Here is a 27391-nt window from a genome sequence, read left to right on the forward strand (position 1 = left end):
ACTTTTTATGGCATTATATCATTATTGTAAAACTAAACGAATATATGTACAATAATTTTGATGTCTGCCTTGTTGGCATTGTAACGGTGTACGAAGGGAGCTTTTTTTTTTAAAAAAAAAACCTGAGAGCAACAGTGGCGACACTTATGACTGCAATTTTGTTGCAGTACACAACTGTTTGTGTCATCTTATAACCTGCTGTAAAATTGTTTAAATATAAACAAATATTAAATATTAAACAGCTACATACATTGCCCCAAATATTGACACCCCTGGTAAACATGAATAAAACAAGCTGTAAAAACATTCTTTATTGCTAATCCTTCATTCAAAATATTACCAAAAATCTAACCTTTATTTGAAATACAACAATTAATAGAAAAAATAAATCTTATCAAGATCAATTTTTCTCAAATCTGTGTGTGCCATAATTGTTGGCACCCCAGCCTCCGTTTGCAAATATAATAGCTCTAAGCTTCTCCTATAATGCTTAATGAGACTGGAGAAGACATGGCAAAGGATCTGAGACCACTCCTGCATACAGAGCCTCTCTACACTCATAGAATCTCCTCTTGAGTTTATCCCACTGGTTTTCTATGGGGTTTAAGTAAAGTCTGTAATTAGACTACTGCATTTATCTGGAAAAATCTCATGTACCTAATTCATACATGCATGTTCTGCATTATTTCTCTTGGCACTAGTCGACTAGTAAGAGCACTCCCTATCACACAAATCCTTCCTCTCTCTCTTTCTTCAACACACATACTCACAAACACTCACACTAGAGTTGAGGGTTTCCACTTGTAATATGAGTAACTCACTCTAGTGTCTCCAGTTTACATTGTGAATCCTTCAGTAGATCAGAGAGCTCCTTCACTCCTGAATTTTCTAGTTTATTCCAGTTCAGGTTCAGCTCTCTCAGGTGTGAGGGGTTTGATTTCAGAGCTTTAACCAGATCAGCACAGCATTTCTGTTTAATACTGCAGTCAGACAACCTGTAGAGAGAAAAAGAAACTCCTCACACTTACAGATCAACAGACACAAACACACCCACACACAGACAGAAAAACATACACAGAGCACAATACAGAGCAAAGACCATTTCACACCAAAAACGTCTCTGAGGCATTTTTAGTCATCTGTCTAATGGCACTGCAACAGTGTATGGAGGCAGCTGTTTTTAACTGGACACCAACAGTGGCAAAAACTTTTAATTTATAATTTGTAATAATTTTTAATAACATCTTGTAATTTAATTATTTATATTTTGACTATGCCTGTTTTTCTGAGATTTCTGAGCTCAATACATAGCTCCAACTCACTGTGGAGGAAGAAGAACACAAGTATCTAATCAACATGGGAGTGATGGACCTGCCATTGTACCTAATTCTGGGGAGATATCTCCTTGTTCTCAGGGAGCTTCTGTGGAAGAATCACTAAGTCAAAATGAGCAAACTTGGTGACATGAGCAAAAGCCCGGAGGGGCTGTGCTACAGCCTGTGTGAAACCTATGTCAATGTGCCATGAAGACACATTGTCAGTGTCATCTCAAGAAGCACACCAGCTTAAGTGGAAAGTGTCCCAAGACATGACCACCCTTAAACAATCCAACACCACACAGAAGACAATATCATCCTGAGGTGGACGCCACTGGTACTGGTATTTTAGGACCACCCAGCATAAGCTTTTTCTAAAAAGTTCACTCTATCAGTCAAAATACTCCTACTATTGAGAAAAAAAACCTCTTGATTTGTTACTTGCATTAAAACACATTGAAGTTTATGTTGATTTCAAGCTCTCAAAATGCTATTGTGTACACTGATCATAATCCTCTGGTGATTTTGAGCAGAATGTATAATTCTGACCAGCATTTTATCAGGCGAGCTTTGCTCCCTAGATGCTCTGAATATCAGCCTGAGGCCAGGTTTATGCATTCGTTTGTTAGCCTTTAGCCTTTGATCTTTAGATTCTAGTTTTTAGTACTTGATTTTAACTTTGTATCCTGTACTCTTGATATGTAGCTAAAGCTTGTTTCATGCTAATTGCTTGCTGTGGACCAGAATACCTGCTGATTATGTTTTGCATGATCTTGAAACAGTGGCCTTGTTACTGTAAATGATTGCTAGTGTTAATACTAGCATAGCAGTATGTTTTTATTTGTTTTCACCTAAGTGACCCCTGCAGGTTAAACTGTAGGGAGTGGAGTGTAAGAGTAGTATTGTGTATTTATGTACGTATTTACTTTTCAGTTTTCAGGATGAAGCCCCGCGTGGATGGCGGGGAGAGAACCGTGAGTGAGTGGAGGATGGAGCGCAAATCCTGAACGCTGCCAAGAGATGCAAGTGACGGTGGCTAAGCTGCTGGTGATGGAGAAGTGGAGCAATGAGATCTCGTTCCCTCTCATCTCAGGTGCTTGTGAGCACCCTTTAAAAAGAGCACAGAGGGAGCAGAGAGGGAGGGAGGCATGAGCAGCAGCAGCAGCCCGACAGATTGAGTGAAAAACTGAAAAGCTCAACTGAGACAAAGACTGAAAATCCCAGTTGAAGGCCACTGAAAATTGGGCAGCATAGCTTTGATTTTGTTTCATTTGTTGTCTTTGTTTGGTGGAGAAATAAAGTAAAATGGCTGCTGCAAACATTTTTCCTACCTCCAGCATCCTCCTTGAGCCTGGGGTAGCACAACGCACCAAGGGAGTCTCCAAGGCAGAAGAGGAGGCCCTTAAGACCCTCCTACACCTGCACCTGGCCAGCTGGTGGGAGCTGAAGGTGACACTGAAAAGCGATGGAAGCAGCTTGAGGAGCAGAAGGTGGTGAACCGTCAGATGGGCAGGAACCTGTTGGCGGAGCAGCAACCCTTGGTGTGCACGGGGTCAGGAGCCCCCTCTCACCCTACCTGGGAACCCCAAGACTCCGGTCTCAGCTCTGAGAAGGCTTGGGGTTCCCAGGTGGGGTGAGAGGGGGACTCCTGACCCCACTTTTTACCGTCCTATTCCTGCTCCGATGACATTCAGAGATCTCCTTCTCCCTCCTCTCCCTGCTCGGAGGAGGACTGGATCTCCTTCTCCCTCTGTCATCGCTGCAGGGAAGATGGGGATGCTCCTTCTCTCCCCTCCCACTCCCACTCCCACTCCGAGAAGGCTCGGAGTTTGCCCTTTTTTCCCCTCCCCCACCTGCTCGCGAATATGCCGCTGAGGCCCCAGCCTCTGTCTGCTGCCAGCACAGCCTCCCCTGACAGGCCGCTGATGGAGCCCCTACCCAGGCCACGGCTTTGCTCTCCCGCCCTTCCGCCCTGCACTGGGTCTTTCCCAGGGGTTGTTGGCTTAGACCGCGAGTGAGTGGGGGATGGAGCACAAATCCAGAAAACCGCCGAGGGACGTAAGTGACAGTGGGAGGAGGACATCAGCTGCCAGAGAGGGGATGACGACGATGACGGCCACAAGAGGCCCAAACTGTGCTGCTGGGGCCCCATGTCTGCTGCTGTGTATCTGAATGATGACGTCCATGTCTGCAGCCCTAGGTCTTTTTCAAAAGATGATGATGATGATGATGATGATGATGATGATGATGATGATGATAATAATAAAAATAATAATGTAATTTGGTGTGTCTTTTCTCCACAAATAATGACTTTCCATTGTCTTTAAAACAAATGCCAAAGTCAAATTGCGGAAAAGTCAAAAGTAACAGGAATCAGAGAGGATTTTCAGACTTTCATTTTAGATCTATTTTGGGTCAAAACATTGTGATCCCAGAACAGCAGCTTGTGCTTCTTTTCATGTGTACCAAAATGCAGGAAAATATTCAAAACATTTTGAAACACTATGATGTAATGAAACATTATTTGGTCTAGTCATGGGCCTTTTTCATTTTGATAGGGCTCAGTTTTAAATCTGAGTTTCAAGTTTGATCTCACAAACCAAAGCTACTGCAGAGATGCCTATTCTAATTCATTTAGGAACTGGTAAAGTCTTTAGCCTAGACTTTCTGTGAAACACTGATGAGAAGGAATCATACTATAGAAGCCAGAAGGAATCATACTATATTCTCGGTTGTAAGCAGCTTGGTTTAGATACTTTAAAGTCAGAGATTTACGTGTGTAATGAGTCAAACCTCTTCTTTGCATGAAATTCTTAATTCCATTTGAAATACACTAAGAGAAAACATTCAGACACCTTTGTTTTTTAATATATTTCCAGTGTATATATGGCAATTACAGCTTTGAGAAGTTTACAGTAAGAAGTAGAAATTTGTGGAATTTTGTGGAAATTTTTGTATCACTGTGGTTGAATTTTCATTAATTCATCTTGACATACAGTCCATAATTTGCAAGGTTACAAGGGTCCCTCTGTTGGACTGTTGCAATTTTAAAATCCTCAATACATTTTCAGTGGAATTCAGATCAGGAGATTTGCTAAGCCAACTTCTTTTTTAGAAATCAGTGTAGTGGGAACAAGCAATTTAATTCACTTACTATTACTTTTGTTTCAGAAGTGAGTAAAAGGTTACCTCACAGTTAAGGATCTCTTCTCCGGCCATGGCAATTACATTCAACCACACACAAAGCATGGCTCTGGCATGGTGCCAACATCATATTGTGAAAATGGATGATTATTAGAGTGGAATCTTAACTGTGTGTGTTGCTTATTTAAGCAAAAAGAAAAAGTCAGGAGAATGCACTATACTCTTTTAATGTTTGTTGTACAGTAGGCCTGCTGCCTGGATTTGAACAATGAGATATTTGGCATTTGTGGCCCCCAAAAACATCAAAATCCAATTTATTTTACCACTACCACCAACATTGAAAGTTGAGAAACTGAACTTGACCACCGCGGGGCTCCTTGGCATATCTGATTGGCATTGGACAGCCTCCCACCAACACACAAGCACAGAATTAGCAGCCATATTTTCATTTAGATGCATGCCCAGTTCAGTGTTTTAACCTCAGCATACTATTGTGCTGACTTCAAACTCAGTCCTATCCCACTTCCTAAAATAAAATAGTCAACTTCACATAAATAATTCACTTTGGTTAATAATTAATTCCTAAAAAAATATGGACTAATAATTCAGCTGTGGCTGCTAATTGCAAAACAGGCAGCTAATTAATACAGAATGAAATAACTAAATTATTTATTTATTAATTTTATAACAATAACTTCATTGCCCGTACTATCATTATTAATGTTAAAATTAATATTATTCCTATTGATAATAGTATCATTAAAATATAATCATAATATAGTATATTTAATTTCACTGCCTTTTCATAAAAGTAATAACCCACTTGTATTTTTTGCCTTTGTTCCTAATTGCTATTTTCTTGGTCAGAAAGGATCCACGTGCACTGGTAGGTGTAATCGTGAATCAAAGGGGCGTAACATTCAAAATCCAGCAGCATTGTGCTATTTTAAAACCCATATTGATCCAAAATTGCATTTGTGCTACCTCCCAAGATCCACTATTATTGCAAATGGAAGCAAAAAATGTTGTGTTTTTTTTTCTGACTTCAAGCGCAAGCAAAGAAATGAGTCCGATTTCTTACAATGCATGTTTTTGCTCTACTTATACCACTCCAATATAAACCTGGAATTACACCAATTAACTTGTACAACTAATTTAATTATTTTATTCATCACAAGTTGAGGACAAATAGCTCCAGTATACAGACAGATGCGCTATTGCACACTGAACTTAACATAATTTATAAGATCAACAGAATGTCTAAACACATTTTAATAAAGGGCAGTCCTGGTTTTACAATCTGATTGGCAGAGCCAAAATACTCCAAATATACGCGCATATACTCCATATAGTAAACATACACACATATGACCATGCAGATCAGTTGAATTCTATATTAATGCCATTGTGCTACACATTATTTAATCATTGTGCTATTTATGGAATCATCTCCAACTCTTATACTGCTTGACAACTATAGCCCACTGTTAATGAACTATATGGCCAAAGAATTGATTTTACCTACTTTCATTTCCTTTAATGCAGCTTTTTTCAGTGTTTATTCCCTCTATACCATTTATACCATTGAAACACTGTGTAGCATCCAGGCCCCACCCAAAAATAGGAGTGAAGCTTATATTGCAAAAATCATGCATATACAGCTCTAACTCAAACTCATTGACCGACTGTTATGAAACTTCATGTACACTAGGGGGGTTGTGAGTGATCTACAGAGTTTGGTGCAACTGCATTGCTAGGTGGCACTATAACATAAAGTGCTGTTTGACATGGAACTTGACTGCAGCATTTTAAAAGTATAAGACAGCCACATTTATCAAAACAGTTAATTAAGTTAATATTTCCACCACTTTCAGTTGATTCATGAGCCAAAAAATGTTAGGCAGCCAAATATTGTCTGGCATAAGATTTGTTTATGCTGCTACTTTGTCCTGAATCAATGACAATTAAAGTTCATATATATGTACAAATCTTTACTGACATGTACCCGAGGAGAGGCGTGGCCAAAATAGCAATGATGGGCGAACTTGCAAAGAAGCTTGGATCATGCAAATCACTGCTTGCGGCTATATTGTTAATATTATTTTTCTGCCATAAAATGAATCGCTCAGACCAAACCGTAGGTCCTAGAGACATGAAACTTGGTCAATAGGTAGTAGTGCTCCCCACTTTTCAGGAGCACAACATGAGCCCTTCAGCCTAAAGGGGGCGCTATAGCACAGAAAAATGTGTTTTGCCTCATCACTCATAAATCTAAATTTTTACAGACAAAATTTATCTTTTTCCTAATTCAAACAACTTTGCAATTTGGACCATTTAGCTCTGCCCATTTAGATTTTGAGCTCACTTCTAACAATTAAAAAATATTGAAAGATAATATATTCTAAATCCTGTAGGATCATGTATATTGAATCTGCACGCCCTTTCCCCCTGTTTAAGGCCCTCCTGTTTTTACAAATGATGTCCTTCTCTACAGTTTGCAATGTCCCTTGTTACATTTTAATCTTTTTAATGTGGCTCTGTTGTGGCCAGCTGTATGTAGTTAAATGCAGTTGTTTGTTTTATAAAATGACTTCCTTGTTTCTTTTGTTGTTTTACTCCAGTTACCAGAATATTACTGTTGATCTGCTGCACCCCATCATTGTTGAAGACTATTGAATGCACATCCTTGAACCTTCACTACCAATTTTTATGGATTTAAAGCTGCTTTCAAAGTTTTGTCAGAAACCAATCCATGTAGAAGTTTTCTGTAAACACTCAGTATTACTACCTGGACATGGATAGACACCTACAGATATGACATTGCAATCCAGAAGATGTCTGAAGATGCATGCAGAATGCTTTGTTGAAAAAACAATAAATATAGACAAATGTGTCTAATTTGAAGTTTCTTTGTATTGAATCTAGCTTACTTGAAAAACATTATTATTATTATTATTATTATTATTATTATTATTATTATTATTATTGTCATTGTTGTTATTATTATTATTATTATTATTATTATTATTATTATTTGATTTGTTCATTCATTCGTTCATTTGCTAAAAATGTTGAGAGGGTGCCTCAGCAGGTTTTACTGACTTTCCACCAACACTGGGTGCAGAAAATGTCAGTCTGCCCTCTTATGTGTTTTACCTTGGAGATTATTGGGTTTTGAACATATGCAATTCTCTTTCCACCCATTTAAGCTCTACTAGAATATACCACCACATTAGTGATAAGTTACAGCATATTTCATTTTTATTTTAAAATGGTATTCAGATTGAGGCGGCTGTCGGGCTACAGGCCATCTGCAGGGAGCAGCTTAATACGCCATTCAGCGATTAAATTCGTCCAAACCAATGAGGTAACAGAATGCTGCTGTCGCTATGAGACTAACTGGGGACCAAATCCAGACATTCTCCTAGGCTCCTCCAACTCTCCTTCAGCTTTGCATGGAGCAAGGCTTCCGATAAGTGAAAAAACCAACCTCCTTTGAGGTGGAGGCCAGTTTGTTGATTTGTTCTTTTTGTGTTTGTCTAACTAAATATTCACTTTCCTTGATTCTGATTGGAAAATTTAATCTTCATTTCTTTACTTCAAACTAAATCTATGTTACTTGACTGGCTAAATGTTGGACGTCATGGACAAATGTTTCAATTACACTAATAATTACCCAAAGTTTCCCACTATAAAGGACTACACAAGAAATGAATAAAAGACAAAAAGAATAAGAAGTTCTAACATAACTCAAGGGCTACATGAATAATGAGATCCCTTAAGTAAAGATTAAATGGGAGATGAAGTTGACTCAGTTATAAAGTAGTTAATCAAGAAGCCATGTTACCTGTAAGCACATATTTTGGGTCTTTTGCGGGGCGCTATGCTTTAAAAGAGGCCTTTAAGATGGCTGAAAAGAGAGAGGACTGATCACATGTGTGCTGTGATAGTTTGTGTTTTTAAACTTAAGTTCCCCTTTATTAATCCCACAGGGTTAGGTGCCTTGCTCAAGGGCACTTCAGTCATGTCCTATCAGCTCTGAGGAAAAAAATCAGCAACGTTCTGGTCACAAGTCTGGTTCCCTAACCTCTAGCCCACAACTTCGCCCTAACCTCTCTTGTGTTTGGAGTGTGCTTTTTTTTTTTTTTTAGGTATTTTACCAGTACTTATTTTAATTTAGTGTACAAAAGTTTGTCTCTTGTGTTGGGGAAGTGCTGTAGTTTTGGTTCTTTTACTTGCACATTTTTATTTTAGTTTTACCATAGATTGTTTGATTTATTTGGATTTGTTCCAAACAGGTAAGAATCTACTCTGTCTAGTTCCCTAGATCAGAGGGTGGGCACCGCCATGTGTACTTTTTACTGGCCAGGAAAGTGTAGACTAGTTAGCTTTTGTTTCCTTTTTTTTCTTTTAACTAAGTACTTTTTGTTTCACAGTAAGCAAGCCTGGTTAGTTTTGTTCTTTTTTTAGTGCTGTCCACAGTTTGATTCATTCAGTGTGGCACTATGCATCATAGCATACTATTTTGTTGTAGTTTTCTTTTAATAAAATGGCTTCCAAATCTCTATTGACCTGTTCCTCCAGCTATTAATCAATAATTGCCAGTTCAGTCTTTTAATGCCACATGTTACTGATCCCTCAGTGCCCTAGACAAAATGTGAGATTCTAACATCCTTACTAATATACATACCTAATTGCAAATTAAGCAAAAATGAACAAGCATAAATATAAACTTTCAGTTCACAGTTCTTAATTGTTGCTGTATTTAATTAATTGGATATCTTCACTAAAAGTGTATTAAAATGTGTAGAAGCCTTCTCTGTAGAGGATGTATTCACTGATTTTTTTGAAAGAAATAAATAAAACGTAATGTAATTTGAACAGGGATGCTCTAATTTTTTTGGAGGGTGCAGAGCTATCAAAAATGTTTTACACTGGTCTGAACTGGAATGTATAGAGACAGTAAGTCAGTAACTCACTGTAGTTTCTCAAGTTTACAGTGTGGATCCTTCAGTAGATCAGAGAGCTCCTTCACTCCTGAGTCTCCTGGTTTATTGTTTTTCAGGTTCAGCTCTCTCAGGTGTGATGGGTTTAACTTCAGAGCTTTACCCAGTTCAGCACAGCCTTCATCTGTAATACTGCAGTGAGACAGTCTGCAGAGAGAGAAAAAAAAACATGCAATATTTCTTATTTTCATTTCTATCTGTATGTTTTTTTTTATGTCTGTCGATGCTGTTTAGTATGTCTATGTGCAGTTGCCTTTGTTATATTTATGTATATTTTGCACATCGTAGCTGGAGATACGTAATCTCGTTCAGCTGTGCACTCCTTGTTGTATAGTGTGAATTACAGTAAAGCTCACTTTGACTTAATTTGAAGTAGAAAATACATAAAATTGCCCCCACACACTTAAACTTGATTTTTGATTTAATAAATCTTGAAATCATGAAATTTAACAGTGTGAATACTGAGAGTGAACATAGCGGACAATTGTCGCTTAGTTTTAAACAGATCTCTAGTTCTAAAGTGCATAAAGCTCTTAAGCTTTTAGACACAAATAAAACAGCAGGACATGATAATATAGATCCATTGTTTTAAAAGCTAGTGGCTGATGTTATTGCAGCACCTATAACTTATATTTTTAATCTTTCATTAGATACACATGAAATTCCATTGATCTGGAAATCTAATTTTATTGTTCAACTGTAAAAAGGTCCTACAATGTTGAATAATTATAAAGCTATTTCTAAACTTTTGGTGTGTGGTCTCTCGCTGGCCATATGATAGACCCCTCCAACTCTCCTTCAGCTTAACATGGAGCAGGCTTACAATGAGAAAAAAACAAAAACAAAACAAATAGACTAACAACACATAGTTTAGCAGATTTGAGAATAACTGTTCAAACAAAAAGGTGGAGCCAGGGCCCTGATTTGTTCTTCTTACGTCTGTCTGACTAAATATTCACTTTCCTCTGTTTTGATTGGAAGAGGTAATCTTTATTCCTTTACTGCAAACTAAATCTATGTTGTTTGACTGGCTAAATGTTGGATATCATGGACAAACATGTCTTAACTACACTAATAGTCTGGACCACTATTTCAAGGCAGAGAAATAGAGCAAGAGACAAAAATCATTTTGGCTACACATTTCATAATTCATAATAGGGCATTAAGACCACAATACTACCTGCAGTCCTGTTAGCATAGGACAGAGACAAAATGATATAAATATGCACTCATAAGTATCTGAATAATGACTCTATACAATCCTACAATCTTACAACATGGAGTACCCAAAGTTTCATACTATAAAGGACTATACAAGAAATGATTAAAACACAAAGAGAATAAGAATTTCTAATGTAACTCAAGGGCTATATGAATCAGCTAACATAATGAGATTTCTTAAGTAAAGATTAAATGGGAGACAAAGTTTCCAGATGTTTCTGTCTATCCTTCCAATGTGAGAAGACAACTCAGTGCTATGAGTCTGAAAGGATGTGTAGTTGTCAAGAGGCCCTTACTAATACATACCTAATTGCAAGATAAGCTATCTCTATAATAAGCTCTATTTTTTGCTGAATTTAACTAATTGAATTTGTTTTATTTTCAGTAAATGTATTTTAAAATGTGCAGAAGTTTGTCCTCTGTAGAGGATGTATTCACTGATTTTCACACAGGAAATTGACAAAACCTAATGTAATTTAAACAGGGATGTTATAGTTTTTTTTGGGCAAAGCTATCAAAAACTTTTCACATTGGTCTGAAATGGAATGTACAGAGACAGTAAGTCAGTAACTCACTGTAGTTTCTCCAGTTTACAGTGTGGATCCTTCAGTAGATCAGAGAGCTCCTTCACTCCTGAATCTCCTGGATTATTGTCATTCAGATTCAGCTCTCTCAGGTGTGAGGGGTTTGACATCAGAGCTTTGACCAGATCAGCACAGCCTTCATCTGTAATACTGCAGCTAGACAGCCTGCAGAGACAAAAAGAAAAAACTCCTCAGACTTACAGCTCAACACACAGACAAAGGGGACAAAGTTGATTATAAAGTAGTTACTGTTATCGAACCACCCTTCAAAAATAATTAAAAAAAAACTATACAGAGAATTATTTTGAATGTATGTATGGAATCTCTATCAACATTACTTAACTTGAAACAATAATCTGATTGGGAGCTGTGATGACCAACAAATAGTCAATAGTTGTTATTTAACAAGAATATGAGCTCCTTTGAAAACATGTTCATCAATGAGGAGGGGTACAACAATTCCCAAGCTGGACACTGGAGGGCACTGTTTTGTCCTGAAAGACACAGTTAATTTTTTTTTTTTTTGGCAATTTCTGTCCTTCTCACCAAAACTTTGCAGTTGGTGGCAGTTATGAATCAGTGTTTATTTTGGAAGTCCAGTATCTTAAAACTGGCAGAATCTTTGCCAGCCATGGTGGTTCTGCTTGCTAAAGAGAAATCTTTATATATTCCTGCTGAACTTATGGCTGGAAATGTTTTCTCTAGAGGCAAGGAGAAGAGTTTTTCAAAGGAAGGTTGCAAGAGACCCTCATAAATGACAATGAGATGGCTGTGCATGTCACCTTTATCCCACCTGATGGTAATTTCCCAGATCCTCTGGAGCCAAAAGGGATCAGCTTTGTAGGTGATGGAGGTTTTTATGAACAGCCAGTCCTTGGAGATAATTTGGGGTCCTCTGTCTTCATTATACTAGTCTTAAGTTGTTTTTGCTGTATGTTTGGGATCATTATCTTGCTGAAATATTTATCTTCTCCTATTGCTTGGCCATTAAGATTAAATTCTCTTATGCCCTGGCACATCACTCCATTCATGTTTTCTTTAAAGAGGTGCATTGCCCCAGTAATGTTTGCACCATTTGCGGAGAGACAGCCTCATATGATCTGTCCACCTTTGTACTTCACTGTGGTTGGTTTTGGAATCATGCGCACAACCCTTTTATTCTCCAGACAGGATGAACTATTGACAAAGATATCTATTTTTGTTTAGTCTGACCAGAGTACATTGTTGCAAAATATTTTAGATTTCTGTAAATGCTTATTTATAATGTTGGACACAACATAGCACAGGTCAAATTTGCAGTGCAGTGCTTTGCTTACTGTTCTCTGTGTAATTGTTGTTCCTGCTGCTTTCAGCTCAGCCTGCAATTTTTTCAAGTGACTGTTGGATTCTCACTTACAGTCCAATGATTAGACAGAATTCTTAAATATTTTTTAAATATATCTTTGTTTATGCATTTGAAAACATACAAAGAGCTAAATAATTCACTGTAAATTTGAAGTGGATACATACACTGGAACTATTAAATAACAAAAGTAGTCAATAATTGGATAAAGAAGGGCAAAATAAAAAGAAAAGTGAAAAAGCAGATTTCAAAACTTGATCAAAAACTGATTAAAAGCTACAGAGAAAATGGGCCTCCTAACAACCACCTGCAAGACCTGGTAGACACCAGAACTGTCCCCATCAGATAAACAGCACTTAAAGCTTTCATCTTTTGAGAGAGAGAGGAGAAAATCAAGCTGCTTCAGATCTGAAATCATCCTCAGGTGTTTCTGTGCATCCTTTCACTGTGAGAAGACGACTCAGCACTATGGGTCAGAAAGGATGTGTAGCTGTCAAGAAGCCCTTACTAATATATACACACCTAATTGCAAAATAAGCAACAAGGAAAAACCATAAATATTAACTTTTAGTTCACAGTTTCCCTTTGTTGCTGAATTTAACTAATTGGATTTATGTTTTATTTTCAGTAAATGTGTATTTAAATGTGCATAAGTGTGTTCTCTATAGAGGATGTATTAACTGATTTTCACATTAAAAAAATGAACAAAATGGAATGTGATTTAAACAGGGGTGTCATATTTTTTTGGGCAGAGATATCAAATTTTTTCAAGTTGGTCTGGACTGGAATGTATAGAGACAGTAAATCAATAACTCACTGTAGTTTCTCGAGTTTACAATATGGATCCTTCAGTAGATCAGATAGCTCCTTTGCTCCTGAATCTCCTGGTTTATTGTAGTTCAGATTCAGCTCTTTCAGGTGTGAGGGGTTTGACTTCAGAGCTTTAACCAGATCAGCACAGCCTTCAGTTGTAATACTGCAGTCAGACAACCTGCAAAGACACGAAGAAAAACTCATTTACAGCAACACACATAGAATTTAATCTTACAGTATGAAACAGTTCCAAACTTCTGTTTCACTTTCTGCTGTGTGTCTGCACTGATATCAAAACAGTAGAAAAAACATAAAATTGCCCCCACACACTTACTTTTACTTGATCTTTATTTGATGCATTATATCTTGAAACTCTGATATTTAACTCTGTGAATACTGACAGTCATCATATTGTAAATTCACAAACAAAGTCACTTAGTTTTAAAGATATCATTAGTTCTGAAGTGCGTAAAGCTCTTAAGCTTTTAAACAAATAAATCAGCAGGACGTGATAATATAGATACATTGTTTTAAAAGCTAGTGTCTGATGTTATTGTAGCACCTGTAACTTATATTTTTAATCTTTCATTGGATACACATGAAATTCCATTGATCTGGAAATCTGATTTTGTTGTTCAACTATAAAAAAAAAAAGAGCTCAAGGATCTCTTGCTGGTAATATGACAGACCGCTTCAACTGTCCCTCAGCTTATCAGCAATTTCTGTCCTTCTCACCAAAACTTTGCAGTTGGTGGCAGTTATGAATCAGTGTTTATTTTGGAAGTTCAGTATCTTTAAACTGGCAGAATCATTCCCACCATGGTGGTTCTGCTTGCTAAAGAGAAATCTTTTTGGATTCCTGTTGGATTTACAGCTGGGACTGTTTTCTCTATGGGGAAGGAGAAGAGATTTTCAAAGGAGGGTTGCAAGAGACCCTCACAAATGATAATGGAAATGGCTGTGCATGTCACCTTTATCCCACCTGATGGTAATTTCTCAGATCCTCTGGAGCCAAAAGGAATGAGCTCTGGAGGTGGTTGGGTTTTTACAGATAACCAGTGCTTGGATATAATTTAGAGTCCTCTGTCATTATTATAGGGCAGCATCGTGGTGTAGTGGGTAGTGCTGTTGCTTCACGTTAAGCAGGGCCTGGGTTTGATTCCTGGCCATGGAGCCAGGGTCCTTTCTGTGTGGAGTTTGCATGTTCTCCCCATGTCTGTGTGGGTTAAGCAGCTTAGCATCTTCTCCCATTTCTTGGCCAATAAGATTAAATTCTCATATAATATGCCCTGGTACATCATTCATGTATTCTTCAATGAAGTGCAATGTTTGCACCATTTGCAGAGAGACAGGCCCATATCATGATGCATCCACTGTTGTACTTCACTGTGGGTGGTCTTGCTCAGCCTGCAGTTTTTTTCAAGAGACTTTTGGATTCTTTCTTACCTTCTTTATGATTACAGAGAAATCTTGTATTATTTTTTAAATATATCTTTGTTAATGCTTTTGAAAACATACAAAGTGCAAAAGAAATCATGTGTGCAAATTTGAAGTGAATAAACACAGTGGAAGTTTATTAAATAAACTGTGTGAAGACAATTCAGCACTATGGGTTTGAAAAGATGTGTAGCTGTCAAGAATCCCTTACTATTATAATAATATGTACCTAACTGCAAAATAAGCTACAAGGAACAAACATAAATATAAACTTTTAGTTCACAGTTCTTATTTGTTGCTGAATTTAACTAATTAGTTATGTTTTAGTAAATGTGTATTAAAATGTGCAGAAGTGTAGTCTCTGTAGAGGATGTATTTACTGATTTTTCACATAGAAAATTAAAAAAAAAGTAATTTTAAGAGGATTGCTCTAGTTTTTTGGCAGAGCTATCAAAAACCTTTACACATTGGTCTGGACTGAAAAGTATAGAGACATTAAGTCAGTAACTCACTGTAGTTTCTCAAGTTTACAGTGTGGATCCTTCAGTAGATCAGATAGCTCCTTTGCTCCTGAATCTCTAGCTTTATTCCAGTTTAGGTTCAGCGCTCTCAGGTGTGAGGGGTTTGATTTCAGAGCTTTAACTAGACCAGCACAGCCTTCATGTGTAATACTGCAGTCAGTCAGCCTGAAGAGAAGAAGAAAATCACTTACAGCTCAACACACACAGGCTTTAATCTCACAGTATGAATTGGTTCCAAACTTGTTCTGTGTTTTATTTTGTGCTGTGTGTGTTTTTCCATAATATCAAATAAATAGAAAATACACAAAATTGCCCCCATTGTGAATACTGACAGTGATAATAGTGGAAATGTATCACCTTAGTTTTGAACAGATCTCTAGTTCTGAAGTGCATACATTTCATAACACTTTAGACACTTAACAGTACTTTATGAAAGTGATGTATGTATGGGAACATATTTACATTTTGCTCATAATAATTTCCAGGGATGGCAATAATTGTGACACATATTATAATAGGCTTCTAATAATAATCATTGACATTATTGGGTGTAACAGTCATTTTCACTGTGATGCACTCTTAACAGTAGTCACTGATTTTGAATGTAACTGACTGATTTTCATAGATCTATTTCTATTGTTACTCTCATAGACCTCCAACAGTAGTTATTGGTTCTAACTGGATACTGGATACTTCTGTATAATGACAGACTGTTTTTACTTTCTATTTATTTAATTTTTATTTTATTTATTTTTTTATGTTTAATACTGTATATAATTTATAAAATATTGTATATTAATACAATAGAAAATCTTATCCACTGTTCATATTATTTCTGTTCTCATTTTATCTGGTGTTGACCAGAGGATGAAGGGTTCTCCTTTTTCAAAGTTTCTTGATTTTCTTCCTCTTGCTCTTGGACCCAGATTTTCTGTAAAGCTGATTGTGTTGTACAAAGCCATATATAAATAAACAGCCTTGACTCAACTTAGTTTTGTTATTATGTAAATATAAAGTTATATGTCAAGATTAAGCTAATTATCCACAAAGATATATTTTCATGGTCTTTTATTACCCATTTTCACAGAGGGTGCCAATACTCATACAGCTAACTGACAACTAAAGAAACATTGAGATAACTTACCTTTAAATGGATATATGGTAGATGTTCAACACTATGCATTTCAGCTAGAACACTGAAAACAAGTAAAATACAGTAGTGTCAGAGATCCTAAATCTACAGTGAGAACGTGATGACCTTACTTAAGTTTCTCCAGTTTACAGTTTGGACTCTTCAGTCCTGCGGAGAGCTCCTGTGCTCCTGAATCCAGCAGTTTATTTTTACTCAGGTCTAGTTCTCTCAGACTTGAGAAGTTTGAACTGAGAGCTGAGGCCAGATCTTCACAGCTTTTCTCTGTGAGATTACAATCACACAGCCTGGAAGAGAAATGCTTTTCAGAGTCATTGTTGGAGATCAGGGAGAGAACAATATTATGATGAATTATGATGAATTTTAAGTTGGATTGAAATAAATTTCTGAATGCTGATCTGACGGTCCAGACAGAGGCTGCATATCAAATATGGATTCGGTTTTATTACTGGTGTGAACAGATCATGATTTTTTTAAGGCTGAATCAGATTCTGATTTCTTTACAGCCAAATAGGCAGATCACTGATTTTTATCAGTTAGCACCTGGCTGCAAAGACAACAATGCTTTTACAATTGTTATATGACAATCTCACATTATGCAGCCTAAAAGAGCACAATAATTTAAAACAGAGATGCACAGACCTGCATGCACCTAAGACAGAGCATTCAGAGGACGATATTTTCACAGCATGCATGTCCTATTAGCATGGTCCTTACCGTCTTTACAAATAGTGACACAGTAAAATATTTATTAATGTAAATACTTACACTGCTTTTCTGGATGCTTTGACCACTGGCAGCAGTCTCAGAAGACATTCCTCTGATGGGTCATATTTTCTCAGGTCAAATTCATCCAACTCCTCTTCTGAGTTCAGTAAAATGAACACTAGAGCTGACCACTGAGCAGGAGAGAGCTTAGCTCCGCTTAGACGTCTGTCACTTCTTGTGTTCAGGTACATTTGTACTTCCTGCACTAGAGAATGATCATTCAGTTCATTCAGACAATGGAACAGGTTGATGGATTTGTCTACAGAGGGATTCTCCATGAGCTTCTTTTTGATATACCTGACTATTTGCTCTTTTCTGTTTGAGCTCTTTCTTGTTTGTGGAAGTAGCCTTCGTATGAGAGTCTGATTGGACTCCAGTGAGAGGCCAAGAAGGAAGCGGAGGAAAAGGTCCAGATGTCCACTCTCACTCTTTAAAGCCTTGTCCACTGCACACTTGAGAAAGTCAGACATTCCAGGCTGTTTTAAGGAACGAAAAAGTCCAGTAGCTTCTTCCAGCAGCACATTTTTGCTGTCAAATATAAAGGTAAAAAATGCATATAAAGCAGAAAGAAATTCTTGAACACTCAGATGAATAAAGCTGAAAACCTTCCCCAGGTGCAGTGCAGACTCTTCTCTGAAGATCTGAGTACAGACTCCTGAGTACACTGACACTTCTATGAGATCAATGCCACACTCTCTCAGGTCTTCCTCGTAAAAGATCAGGTTGCCATTTTCCAGTTGTTGGAAAGCCAGTTTTCCCAATGCTAAAATCATCTTTCTTGTCTGATGAGGATCAATGTCACATTTTACTTTGTATTTCTGGCTGCTCTGTTTGATCTGGAAGTTCAGGAAGTATGTGAACATTTGAGTCAGAGTCTTTGGGATCTTTTCACTCTCTGCTTCACTCAACATCTCCTTGAGCACAGTGGCTGAAATCCAGCAGAAGACTGGTAAGTGGCACATGATATAGAGGCTTCTTGATGACTTTATGTGTGTAATGATTTTTTCAGCAAGGCTCTGATCACTGATCCTTTTCCTGAAGTATTCCTCTTTCTGAGGGTCACTGAATCCTCTTATTTCGGTTACCTGGTTAATATACTGAAGAAGGATCTGATTGACTGCTGCTGGTCGAGTTGTTATCCAGAGAAGAGAAGAACTCAGCAGCTTTCCCTTTATGAGGTTTGTCAGCAGCACATCTACTGAGACTGATTCTGTTACATCAGATAAAATGTTGTTTTTCTTGAAATCCAGAGAAAGTCGACACTCATCCAGACCATCTAAGATGAACACGACTGTGTAGTCAGCACAGTCTATTAAGTCTTTTAATCGAAATTGTTTCATTGGTGGAAAAAAGAGGTGAAGAAGATCCATCAGACTGAGATTTTTGTCCTTTATCAAATTCAACTCTCTAAAAGGAAGTGGAAATATGAAGGTAACATCCTGATTTGCTTTTCCTTCAACCCAGTCCAGAATGAATTTCTGCACAGAGACTGTTTTACCAATTCCAGCGATTCCTCTTGTCAGCACAGTTCTGATGGGTTTGTCTTTTCCAGGTATGGGTTTGAAGATGTCATTGCATTCGATTGGTGTCTCTTGTTTTGGTCGCCTGCTGAATGTTTCTGTCTGCTTCACCTCATGTTCGTTATTGACCTCTCCACTCCCACCTTCTGTGATGTAGAGCTCTGTGTAAATCTTATTCAGAAGTGTAGAGTTTCCATCTTGTGACACCCCTTCATTTATACTTCTAAATGTCTTCTCCAGTTCAGATTTGTGTGCTTGTTTACACATAGTGATGTCTTCTGATAAGCAGACACAGACAAGAGCAAAAATATTCAGATTCAGAAACGATTCAGAAACATTGGTACAGAGCAAGAAAAGACTGGTAAAGTTCACAACTAATGAGGTTGATTAGCAAAAGGTTACTAACATAATTGGGCATATAAAGAGCAATTCAGAGGGGCTGAGTCTTTCAGAAGTAAAGATGAGGAGTGGTTCACCACTCTGTGAAAGACTGAATGGCAAATAGAGCAGCAATTCAAAAATAATGTTTCTCAATGTACAATACCAAAGAATTTGGGGATTTTATCATCTATGGTACATAATAACATTAGAAGATTCAGATAATCCAGAGAAATCTCTGTATGCAAGGGACAAACAATGCTGGATGACCGTGATCTTTGGGCTCTCAGACAGCACTGCATTAAAAACAGATATGATTCTGTAGTGGAAATCACTGCATAGACTCAGGAACATTTCTGAAAACCACTGTCTGTGAACACCTTTCATCTCTGTGTCCACGAATTCAAGTTGAACTCTATCATGCAAAAGAGAAACCATATATAACAGGATCCAGAAATGCCACCCCTTCTCTGGACCCAAGGTCATTTAAAATGGACGTGAAGTGGAAATGTGTCCTGTGGTCCAATGAATCAAAGTATAAAATTCCTTTTCGGAAATCATGAATGCCACATCCTCAGGGTTAAAGAGGAGAGGGACCATCCAGCTTGCTATCAGCGCACAGTTCAAATGGTATAGGGGTGCATTAATGCACAAGGTATGGATGACTTGGACATCTGTGAAGGCATCATTAATGCTGAACGATATATACAGGTTTTGGAGCAACATATGCTGCCATCTAGTCTTTTTAAGGGAAGGCCTTGCTTATTTCAGCAAGACAATGCCAAAACACAATGTACATGTATTACAACAGCATGGCTGCATAGTAAAAGAGCCTGGGTGCTAAACAAAACTGCCTGCCTGGTAAATATAAGAGTGAAATGTCTATAGAATATTAAAGTTACACCATTTTGAAACATTGCACAATAAGCAGATGAACTGGTAACAAGTGAGGGTATCATGATTGGGTATAAAAGGAACACCCACCAAAGGCTCTCTTTGCAAGCAAAGATGAGTTGTGGCTCACCACTTTGTATGAAACTTCATTAAAGAATTGTTAAACAATACACAACATTTCTCAACATAAGATTGCAAAGAATTTAGGTCTTTCACCATTGATCGTACATAATATTGTGAAAAGTTTCAGGAAATCCAGAGAAATCTCAATTCATGTAGAGCAAGGCCCAAAACCATTGTTAAATGTGTGTGATCTTCGAGCCCTCAGAAGGCTGTGTTAAATATAGCCACACGGGCTCAGGAGTACTTCAGAAAACTGCTGTCACTTAACACAGTCCATTGCTGCATCAAAAAATGCAACTTGTATGGCTTTGTCATTTATCCTTCATCAATTATACAGAAACCCTGCCAAATTCTCTGGGCCTGAGCTGAACTCAGATGGTCTGAAAGACAGAGGAAAATGTGTCCTGTGATGAGATGAGTCCATGTTTCAGTTTGTTTTTGGGAAAAACTTTGGTTTTAAACATGTTGAGTTCTCTGTGTCCTTTGGGTGCCCCATGGGACCTTCCAGACGAAAGGGACCTTCCAGATTTCTACCAGCAAAAGGTGCAATAGCCAACATCTGCCATAGTATGGGGGTGCATCAGTGCCCACGGCATGAGCAACTTTCATATATGTGAAAGTTCCATTGGTGCAGAGGCACATACTCGGATTTTAGAGCAATAGATATGTTTACAAAATACAAAGAAGTTAGTCAGTGAAAATACTGGAAATATTTGTACTTCTGTCAGTTAGATAAAAGTCAAGAGAATCTAGGTTTAGAAAAGTTCAACAAAGAGTCATGTTTTTACTGCATTTTACAAAGTGTCCCATTTTTTCTGGAAACAGGGTTTTACAGAAAGACATTCAGACTTACCTTCAGTGAGAACAAAAGTACCAGGGGAGCCTTCAGCCTGAGCTGAGCTCCTGCTGGAAGTGGAAACTTCTTGAGCTGGAGGGGAGATAAAGAGAAATTCAGAACTTAGTAACAATCTCTACAAATTCCACATCCATAAGAATTTATAAATACATTTATAACACACTATAACATTCATAAGACTTTATAAACAAGGTTATACAGATATATAAAACTGCATTATACATTTATTATACATCATAAATGGTTAAAATAATACTGTAAGTTGTGTTCATATCATATTATATTGTCAGTGCCAAAGAAAAGCTTGCATTATCAACATATATTTTGATTATTATTTATAGGCCTACTATGAACCCATTATAAGAACTGGTTGTGTGTTAACGTATGAGTACTGCTGTTAATTATATTAACAATACATAAACATGGCTAGGAAGTGTAATGTATTCTGTTACATGATGTTTTTCTTCAGTAGTTTTTGAATGATTGGTTGAAAGTTTTAAGGGTCTCTCTATTTACAGTTATTGTTGAGGTCTTAAAAAAAGATTTCTAGTCTTCTGCTATGGCAAGCAACAGATACGATAAATAAGGCAAAGGAGTTCAGTATAGTGTTAACTATATTACATTTGCATAGCTCTTGAAAGCAATAAACTGGACAACTGTACACTTTCACTCTCCAAGCATTTAGTCTCAGTGTAAGCACAGATAATAAGGTCACCTATAATTTTCATTTTGTTTCAAAAAACAGTGCAGCTCTCCTTTTGAACCTGTGTTAAGTCAAATTCTTCATGAAAAAGTCTGCTTTTGATTTTTTTTTTTCTAGTTTTCATTTAATAATTTGACTTTACAAGGAGATTGCTTTACTTTAATATATCAAAGCTTTGATTTAGGTTACAGTTATATTTTGTAACAGTTAATCAGTAATTTGAATAAATGTTTAAAGTAACTCTCCAACCAAACTGCGCTTTTGTCTATTTACCAAGGAACTCTGCACGTTACAGTGGTTAAAGATGATCCACAGCTAAACAGATATTTAAAGATGATAAAAGTCAGTGTTTCAGTCTGGAAGACTAGAAACATGACCTGTGGAGTTAAACATATAAACAGAAAGAAACTGGCATTTGTTTTTGGGATGTGAAGGATCCAGAAAACAAAACCACCATCATCTCAAACACTGCTTGAAAAAATAAGACACCTAAGTCTCTTCTGAGGCTTTTTTTGCTGTTTCAGCTTAGGTAGTTGACTAACTTTATCAGCAGTACACAAAAGCACTACCAGTCACTGTTAACCCTTTCCCAGGGTTGCTAGTTTGTTTACAGGAATTAATGTATCTGTAAGTCCCTGATAGACATTTTGTGACAAATCTAGATGCCTCAGGTGAAAACTGGGTGGGAGGTGATGACATATACTGCCCTGACTTTTGTGTAGAATTGAACCATTTAGACTTTAGTCTACCTCATCAAGAATCTAAATTGTATCAGGATGCATGCATTGTTTATAATTTCTGCATCAGTTGTAAAAGAGAAATAATAATACTGACTTATTTGCACTGGTCAAACTTTATTTAAACACAGTGAGTGTAACTAATTGTGATTTATTCACAAAACAAGCATGTTTAAAATATGTAAACACATGTATTCTCATCTAATTCCAGTGCCTTACAGCTGTGTGAATGGATTAGGCAGCATCTACATTATAACCATGAACACACATGATGGAGGAAATTGACAAGCCAATGCTCCATATTTGGGTGTTTTGTAGCATAGTTAGCTAATAATCATGTAATGCTTTTACATATATATATATATATAAGGTAGTCAAGTTAGCAGCTTTGCTAAAAATGCTGCTGGTCAACCACACCAATTAAAGAGTTTGCTTTAACTCAGTGTGCTCATGCCTTAACAAACCCACCAGTCATTCTGCTTTTGCTTATATGCTTATATTTGCTTCTATATTTTTGCTTAAGCAAATATCATCATCATCATCATCATCATCATCATCATCATCATCATGGGGAACGTGAGGTATCTCAGTAATAAGGTGGACAAACTAAACACACTGATCGGGATCCAGCAGAAGTATTGGTATTGCAGTTGTGCTGTGTTTCTCCAAGACATGGCTTCGCTCTATTATTCTGGACTCTAGCGTTTCAGTTACCATCTATCAGATCATGATGGGGGACAGAGACACTGATCGGAGTGGTATGAAGAAAGGTGAAGGAGTTGTGCTGTTAGTGAATAACAGATCCAGGACATATTACTGTGAAGGAGATTCACTGTTGCCCCAATGCTGTTGGTTTACATCTCTACTATCTGCCAGCGGAATTCATGATAACCATTATTGTTATTGTTTACATCCCGCCAGCAGCTGACATGGAAGTGGCATGTGATGTAGTACTCTCGGCTATTGCGAGACTTCAGACTTGGCATCTGAACTCTTATTGCGATCCCTGGGAATTTTAATCATTTTTAACTCTCCACCACTTTACCAAAGGTCCACCAGTTTGCTAAATGTGCAACCAGGGAGAACAGAGTGATGGATCTTCTGTATGCAAATGTTAAGGATGCTTACAGTTCATCTGCCCTCCCTCCACAGGGAAGATTGGATCACAGCCTGGTTTTACTAACTCCCACATACTGTCTGTGCTCAAGACAACTGGTGACAAGACAATCAGGAGGTGGTCACCTGAGGCAGAGGAGGCTCTGCAGGTCTTATGGTCTTGTGTGAATCAGCTGGTGGAGACATTAATATGATTACAGACTGCATCACTGAGTATATCAATTTCTGCACGGACAGTATTGTTCCAGCCAGGTGGGTGCGTTGTTGTCGCAACAACAAACCTAGGATCACCAAGGACCTGAAGGAATTGTTGAACAAGAAGAAGGCTTTTAGATTGAGGGATAAGAAATCATCCCTCAACCTGCAGAAAGAGATGAGGGTGAGGTTGAGGGAGAATAGGAAGGCCTACAGAAGGAAGCTGATGGGAAGACTTCAGCAAAATAATGCAAAGCAAGTGTGGGCTTGTATGAAGATCATTGGCTTCAAGACTAAGCAACAAACTGTGTGGGGCAGTTTGGTCACAGCCAATGACCTGAATGTATTCTTTAACAGGTTCAGCATTACCCCATCCCCCTCCATCAGCAACACCAACCCCCTCCCCACTCCCTCACAATCTGCATGTCTTCCACACCCCTATTGACACCCCTCCCCACAGCCATTGTCTGAAGACTTGCATGCCCTCCCTTGAGGTGACAACCTGCCAGATGAAGAGATAGCTGGAGAAGCTGAAAATGAGCAAAGCTGCTGGACCGGATGGGATCAGACTGAAAGTATTGAAGGATTGCTCCACTCAGCTATGCGGGATTCTTCAGCATCTCTTCAACTGAGCCTTAAACAAGGGCATGAGCTAGTGTTGTGGAAAACACCCTGCCTGGTTTCTGTTCCAAAGAAGTCATCTCTCTCCTCTTTCAATGACTACAGACCAGTGGCCCTTACATCCCACATCATGAAGGTCCTGGAGAGACTTGGACCCCCTGCAGTTTGCTTATCAACAGCATGTTTGCGTGGACAATACTGTTATTTATTTACTATAAAAGGCACATTCCCATTTGGACTAGAACAACAACATAGTGAGAATCACTTTCTTTGACTTCTCAAGTGCATTCAATACCATCAACCTCTCATGCTGGAGGAGAAAATGGCTAAAATGCGATGGACAAGTCCAGGATTGCATGGGTCTCAGACTACCTGTCTGGAAGACCCCAGTATGTGTGGCTGGGAACCTGCTGGCCAGATCGTCTGGTCAGTAGCATTGGAGCACAGCAGAGAACTGTGCTCTCCTCCTTCCTCTTCACCCTGTACATGACTGACTTCCAGTACAGGTTGGACTTCTGCCACCTTCAGAAATTTTCTGACAACTCTGTGGTGGTTGGGTGCATTAGGGATGGGCAGGATGATGAGAATTTAGAAACCATGTGGAAAGCTTTCTTGAGTGGTGTATGAGGAACCGTCTGCTACTCGATGTGGCCAAGACTAAGGAGATGGTGGTGGACTTCAGGAGAAAGAGGAGAAGGGGATGAGCAGACTCTACTGTCTGAGAAGGCTCAGTTCCTTTAATGTGTGTAGCAAGACGTTGGCGGCCTTCTACCAGTTTTGTGGGTGCTGTCTTCTTTGCAGCAGTCTGCTGGGGTGGCAGCATCAGAGGGGGAGATTAAAAAAAGGCTGACTCAGTCTTGGGCTGCTCACTGGATGGTTTTGAGGTGGTGGTGGAAAGGAGGTCACTTTATAAACTCATTGCCATTCTGGACAATACATCATACTCCCTCTATGACCGACTGGTCAGACAGTGAAGCACTTTCAGTAACAGACTCATTCAGCTCCACTGTAGCAAGGAACGGCACAGGAGATTGTTTGTACCAACTGTGATCACACTGAAAAACTCCATCACTGTGGTGGGACATTACTGTATAATGAGCCATGGACAGCACAGGCTCACTGAGCACTGGCTGGACATTACATCATATCTGTCTACTCATAATATTATGCACTGCCACTTTGTTTACACATCCATAAATATTGCACATTGCGCTGTCACTTTGTTCATACATCAATAAGATTTCATATTGCACAGCACGTTATAATTTACAGTGTATAGTCACTCAGTTCATTCACTTGATGTGATATACACCACTGCATTGTCACCTGCATAGTATTTATGCAATTTTACTACTTATTTCATACTGCATGTTAAAGAAAAAAGAAAAAATTGCTCTATTATTATTATTATTATTTGGCAGTGATCTGTGATCTGTCTACTTTCTCAAATGTAAGATATAAAAGGTCCATAAACATTTTTCACATCTGCTGTTACAGTATGCTTTAGCTTAGGATGTTTGTCAGTACTGTAGTAAAGCTAGAGAGCATAAATTAACAGTCTCTGTGGTCTCAACATCATTTGGACTTGGTCTCAGTCTCAGGGGAGGGTGGACTCCTCAGTTTGATGTAACAGGAAACTGAACTTTTTTTCATTGTAGACTATCAACAAAACATTCAAACAGAATAAAACAATCATTCCTCTACATGTCTAAATAAAATCTTTTCACAATCTATTGAGGGTCTACTTGATCCAAGTTTTACAAAAAGAAAATATTAAAGTAAGAATAAATCAGTTTATTTCATGAATCAATGCAATTCATTATTTTCACTGGTTTCAACTATGCAAGTAATTACACTGAGTCCCTTTTTTGTATACAATATATTAACTGTATATCAATTTGAATAACCTGTATGAACAAAACTAAAGCAGAAAAGTATTTTACTACTAAAGCAGACAGTTGATGGTGAACATTTTACACAATTGTTTTTTTTCATTAGTTTGCCTATTTTCTTCTTTTACTAAAAAAACTTAAGTCAAATTTAGCTTATCAATATGATTAGACTGATTAGATTGATTGAAATACAGAAAATCACCAGCACAAAATGCACGCTTACAGTAATAAATTGTGTTTATGATGTAAGCAGCCTGAAGCTATGCTAAATATTTCCCTTGAAAGAATGTAGTTTAACAACTACTGTCATAGCAGTGCACCATAAAAAAGGATTCAATGGTTTATGAATCAAGAATCAGTATTTCAGTTTTCTTTAGATTTAGTTATAGATTTTTTTTTTTAACTTAGACATTTACTCAAGTAAAACTAAAAGTACTATGATTTATTTCTACTCAAAAAGTACCATTACAAGGAAAAATTTACTCAAGTACATACACAGTATGCTATGTAATCAGTTGAACTGATCTGTGCTCCATCTCAATGTATAATTTAAACCCATCTCTGTGAAATACAGGTTCTGATAAATTTTTAATATAAACAGACTCTTAAATTTAAAAACTCAGACTTCTCAGACTTTATCACTCACCTCCATATATGTTGTTTATAATCGTCAGTGATCCTTGAACAGTGTTTCCATTGATCACAGGAGCACAGGCGGTTCCTCCTGTCTGAGCTGTGATGCTGGCCTGGACAGAAGCTCCGTGATCTGGAGTCTGAACTTCCATCTTCTGAAGAAAAGAACTTTGGTCATCAAGCCAGAAAGTAAACTCAGGCTGTTCTGACTTCAGTAATTATCTTTCTGCTTTTTCTCTAGAAGTTATTTATGACTGTCTCTTCACCAAACAGATGTTCCTAAAGACTGGACTTTAAACCGGTTGGACAGGATTAGCTTGTCATCTCAGGAGGAAATGCATGCTCAGGTGCCTGGGCGAGTCTGCTGCCGAGTGAACCAACTCAGTGTCATCCAACTGACTCTCTATAAACATGGAGCTAC

The 27391-nt window shown here is 37.8% G+C and overlaps 1 protein-coding gene across 1 annotated transcript in view; it reads right to left on the reverse strand.

The window, feature by feature from the left end:
- LOC118801317 (NACHT, LRR and PYD domains-containing protein 3-like) overlaps positions 1-27122 on the reverse strand; it is a gene marked incomplete at its 3' end in the record, with an annotated part of 38598 nt that extends 11476 nt beyond the window's left edge. The window contains exons 1-9 of the mRNA XM_036561573.1: positions 26984-27122; positions 17824-19100; positions 17303-17778; positions 16648-16821; positions 15376-15549; positions 13431-13604; positions 11263-11436; positions 9440-9613; positions 822-995 (exon numbers count right to left, since the gene is read on the reverse strand). Of these exons, the coding sequence (XP_036417466.1) occupies positions 822-995; positions 9440-9613; positions 11263-11436; positions 13431-13604; positions 15376-15549; positions 16648-16821; positions 17303-17778; positions 17824-19100; positions 26984-27122 (2936 nt within the window). The remainder of the gene's footprint in view (positions 1-821; positions 996-9439; positions 9614-11262; positions 11437-13430; positions 13605-15375; positions 15550-16647; positions 16822-17302; positions 17779-17823; positions 19101-26983) is intronic.
- Positions 27123-27391: the final 269 nt, after the last annotated feature.

The sequence above is a fragment of the Colossoma macropomum genome, unplaced genomic scaffold, assembly GCF_904425465.1.
Source record: "Colossoma macropomum unplaced genomic scaffold, Colossoma_macropomum, whole genome shotgun sequence".
Taxonomy (NCBI): domain Eukaryota; kingdom Metazoa; phylum Chordata; class Actinopteri; order Characiformes; family Serrasalmidae; genus Colossoma; species Colossoma macropomum.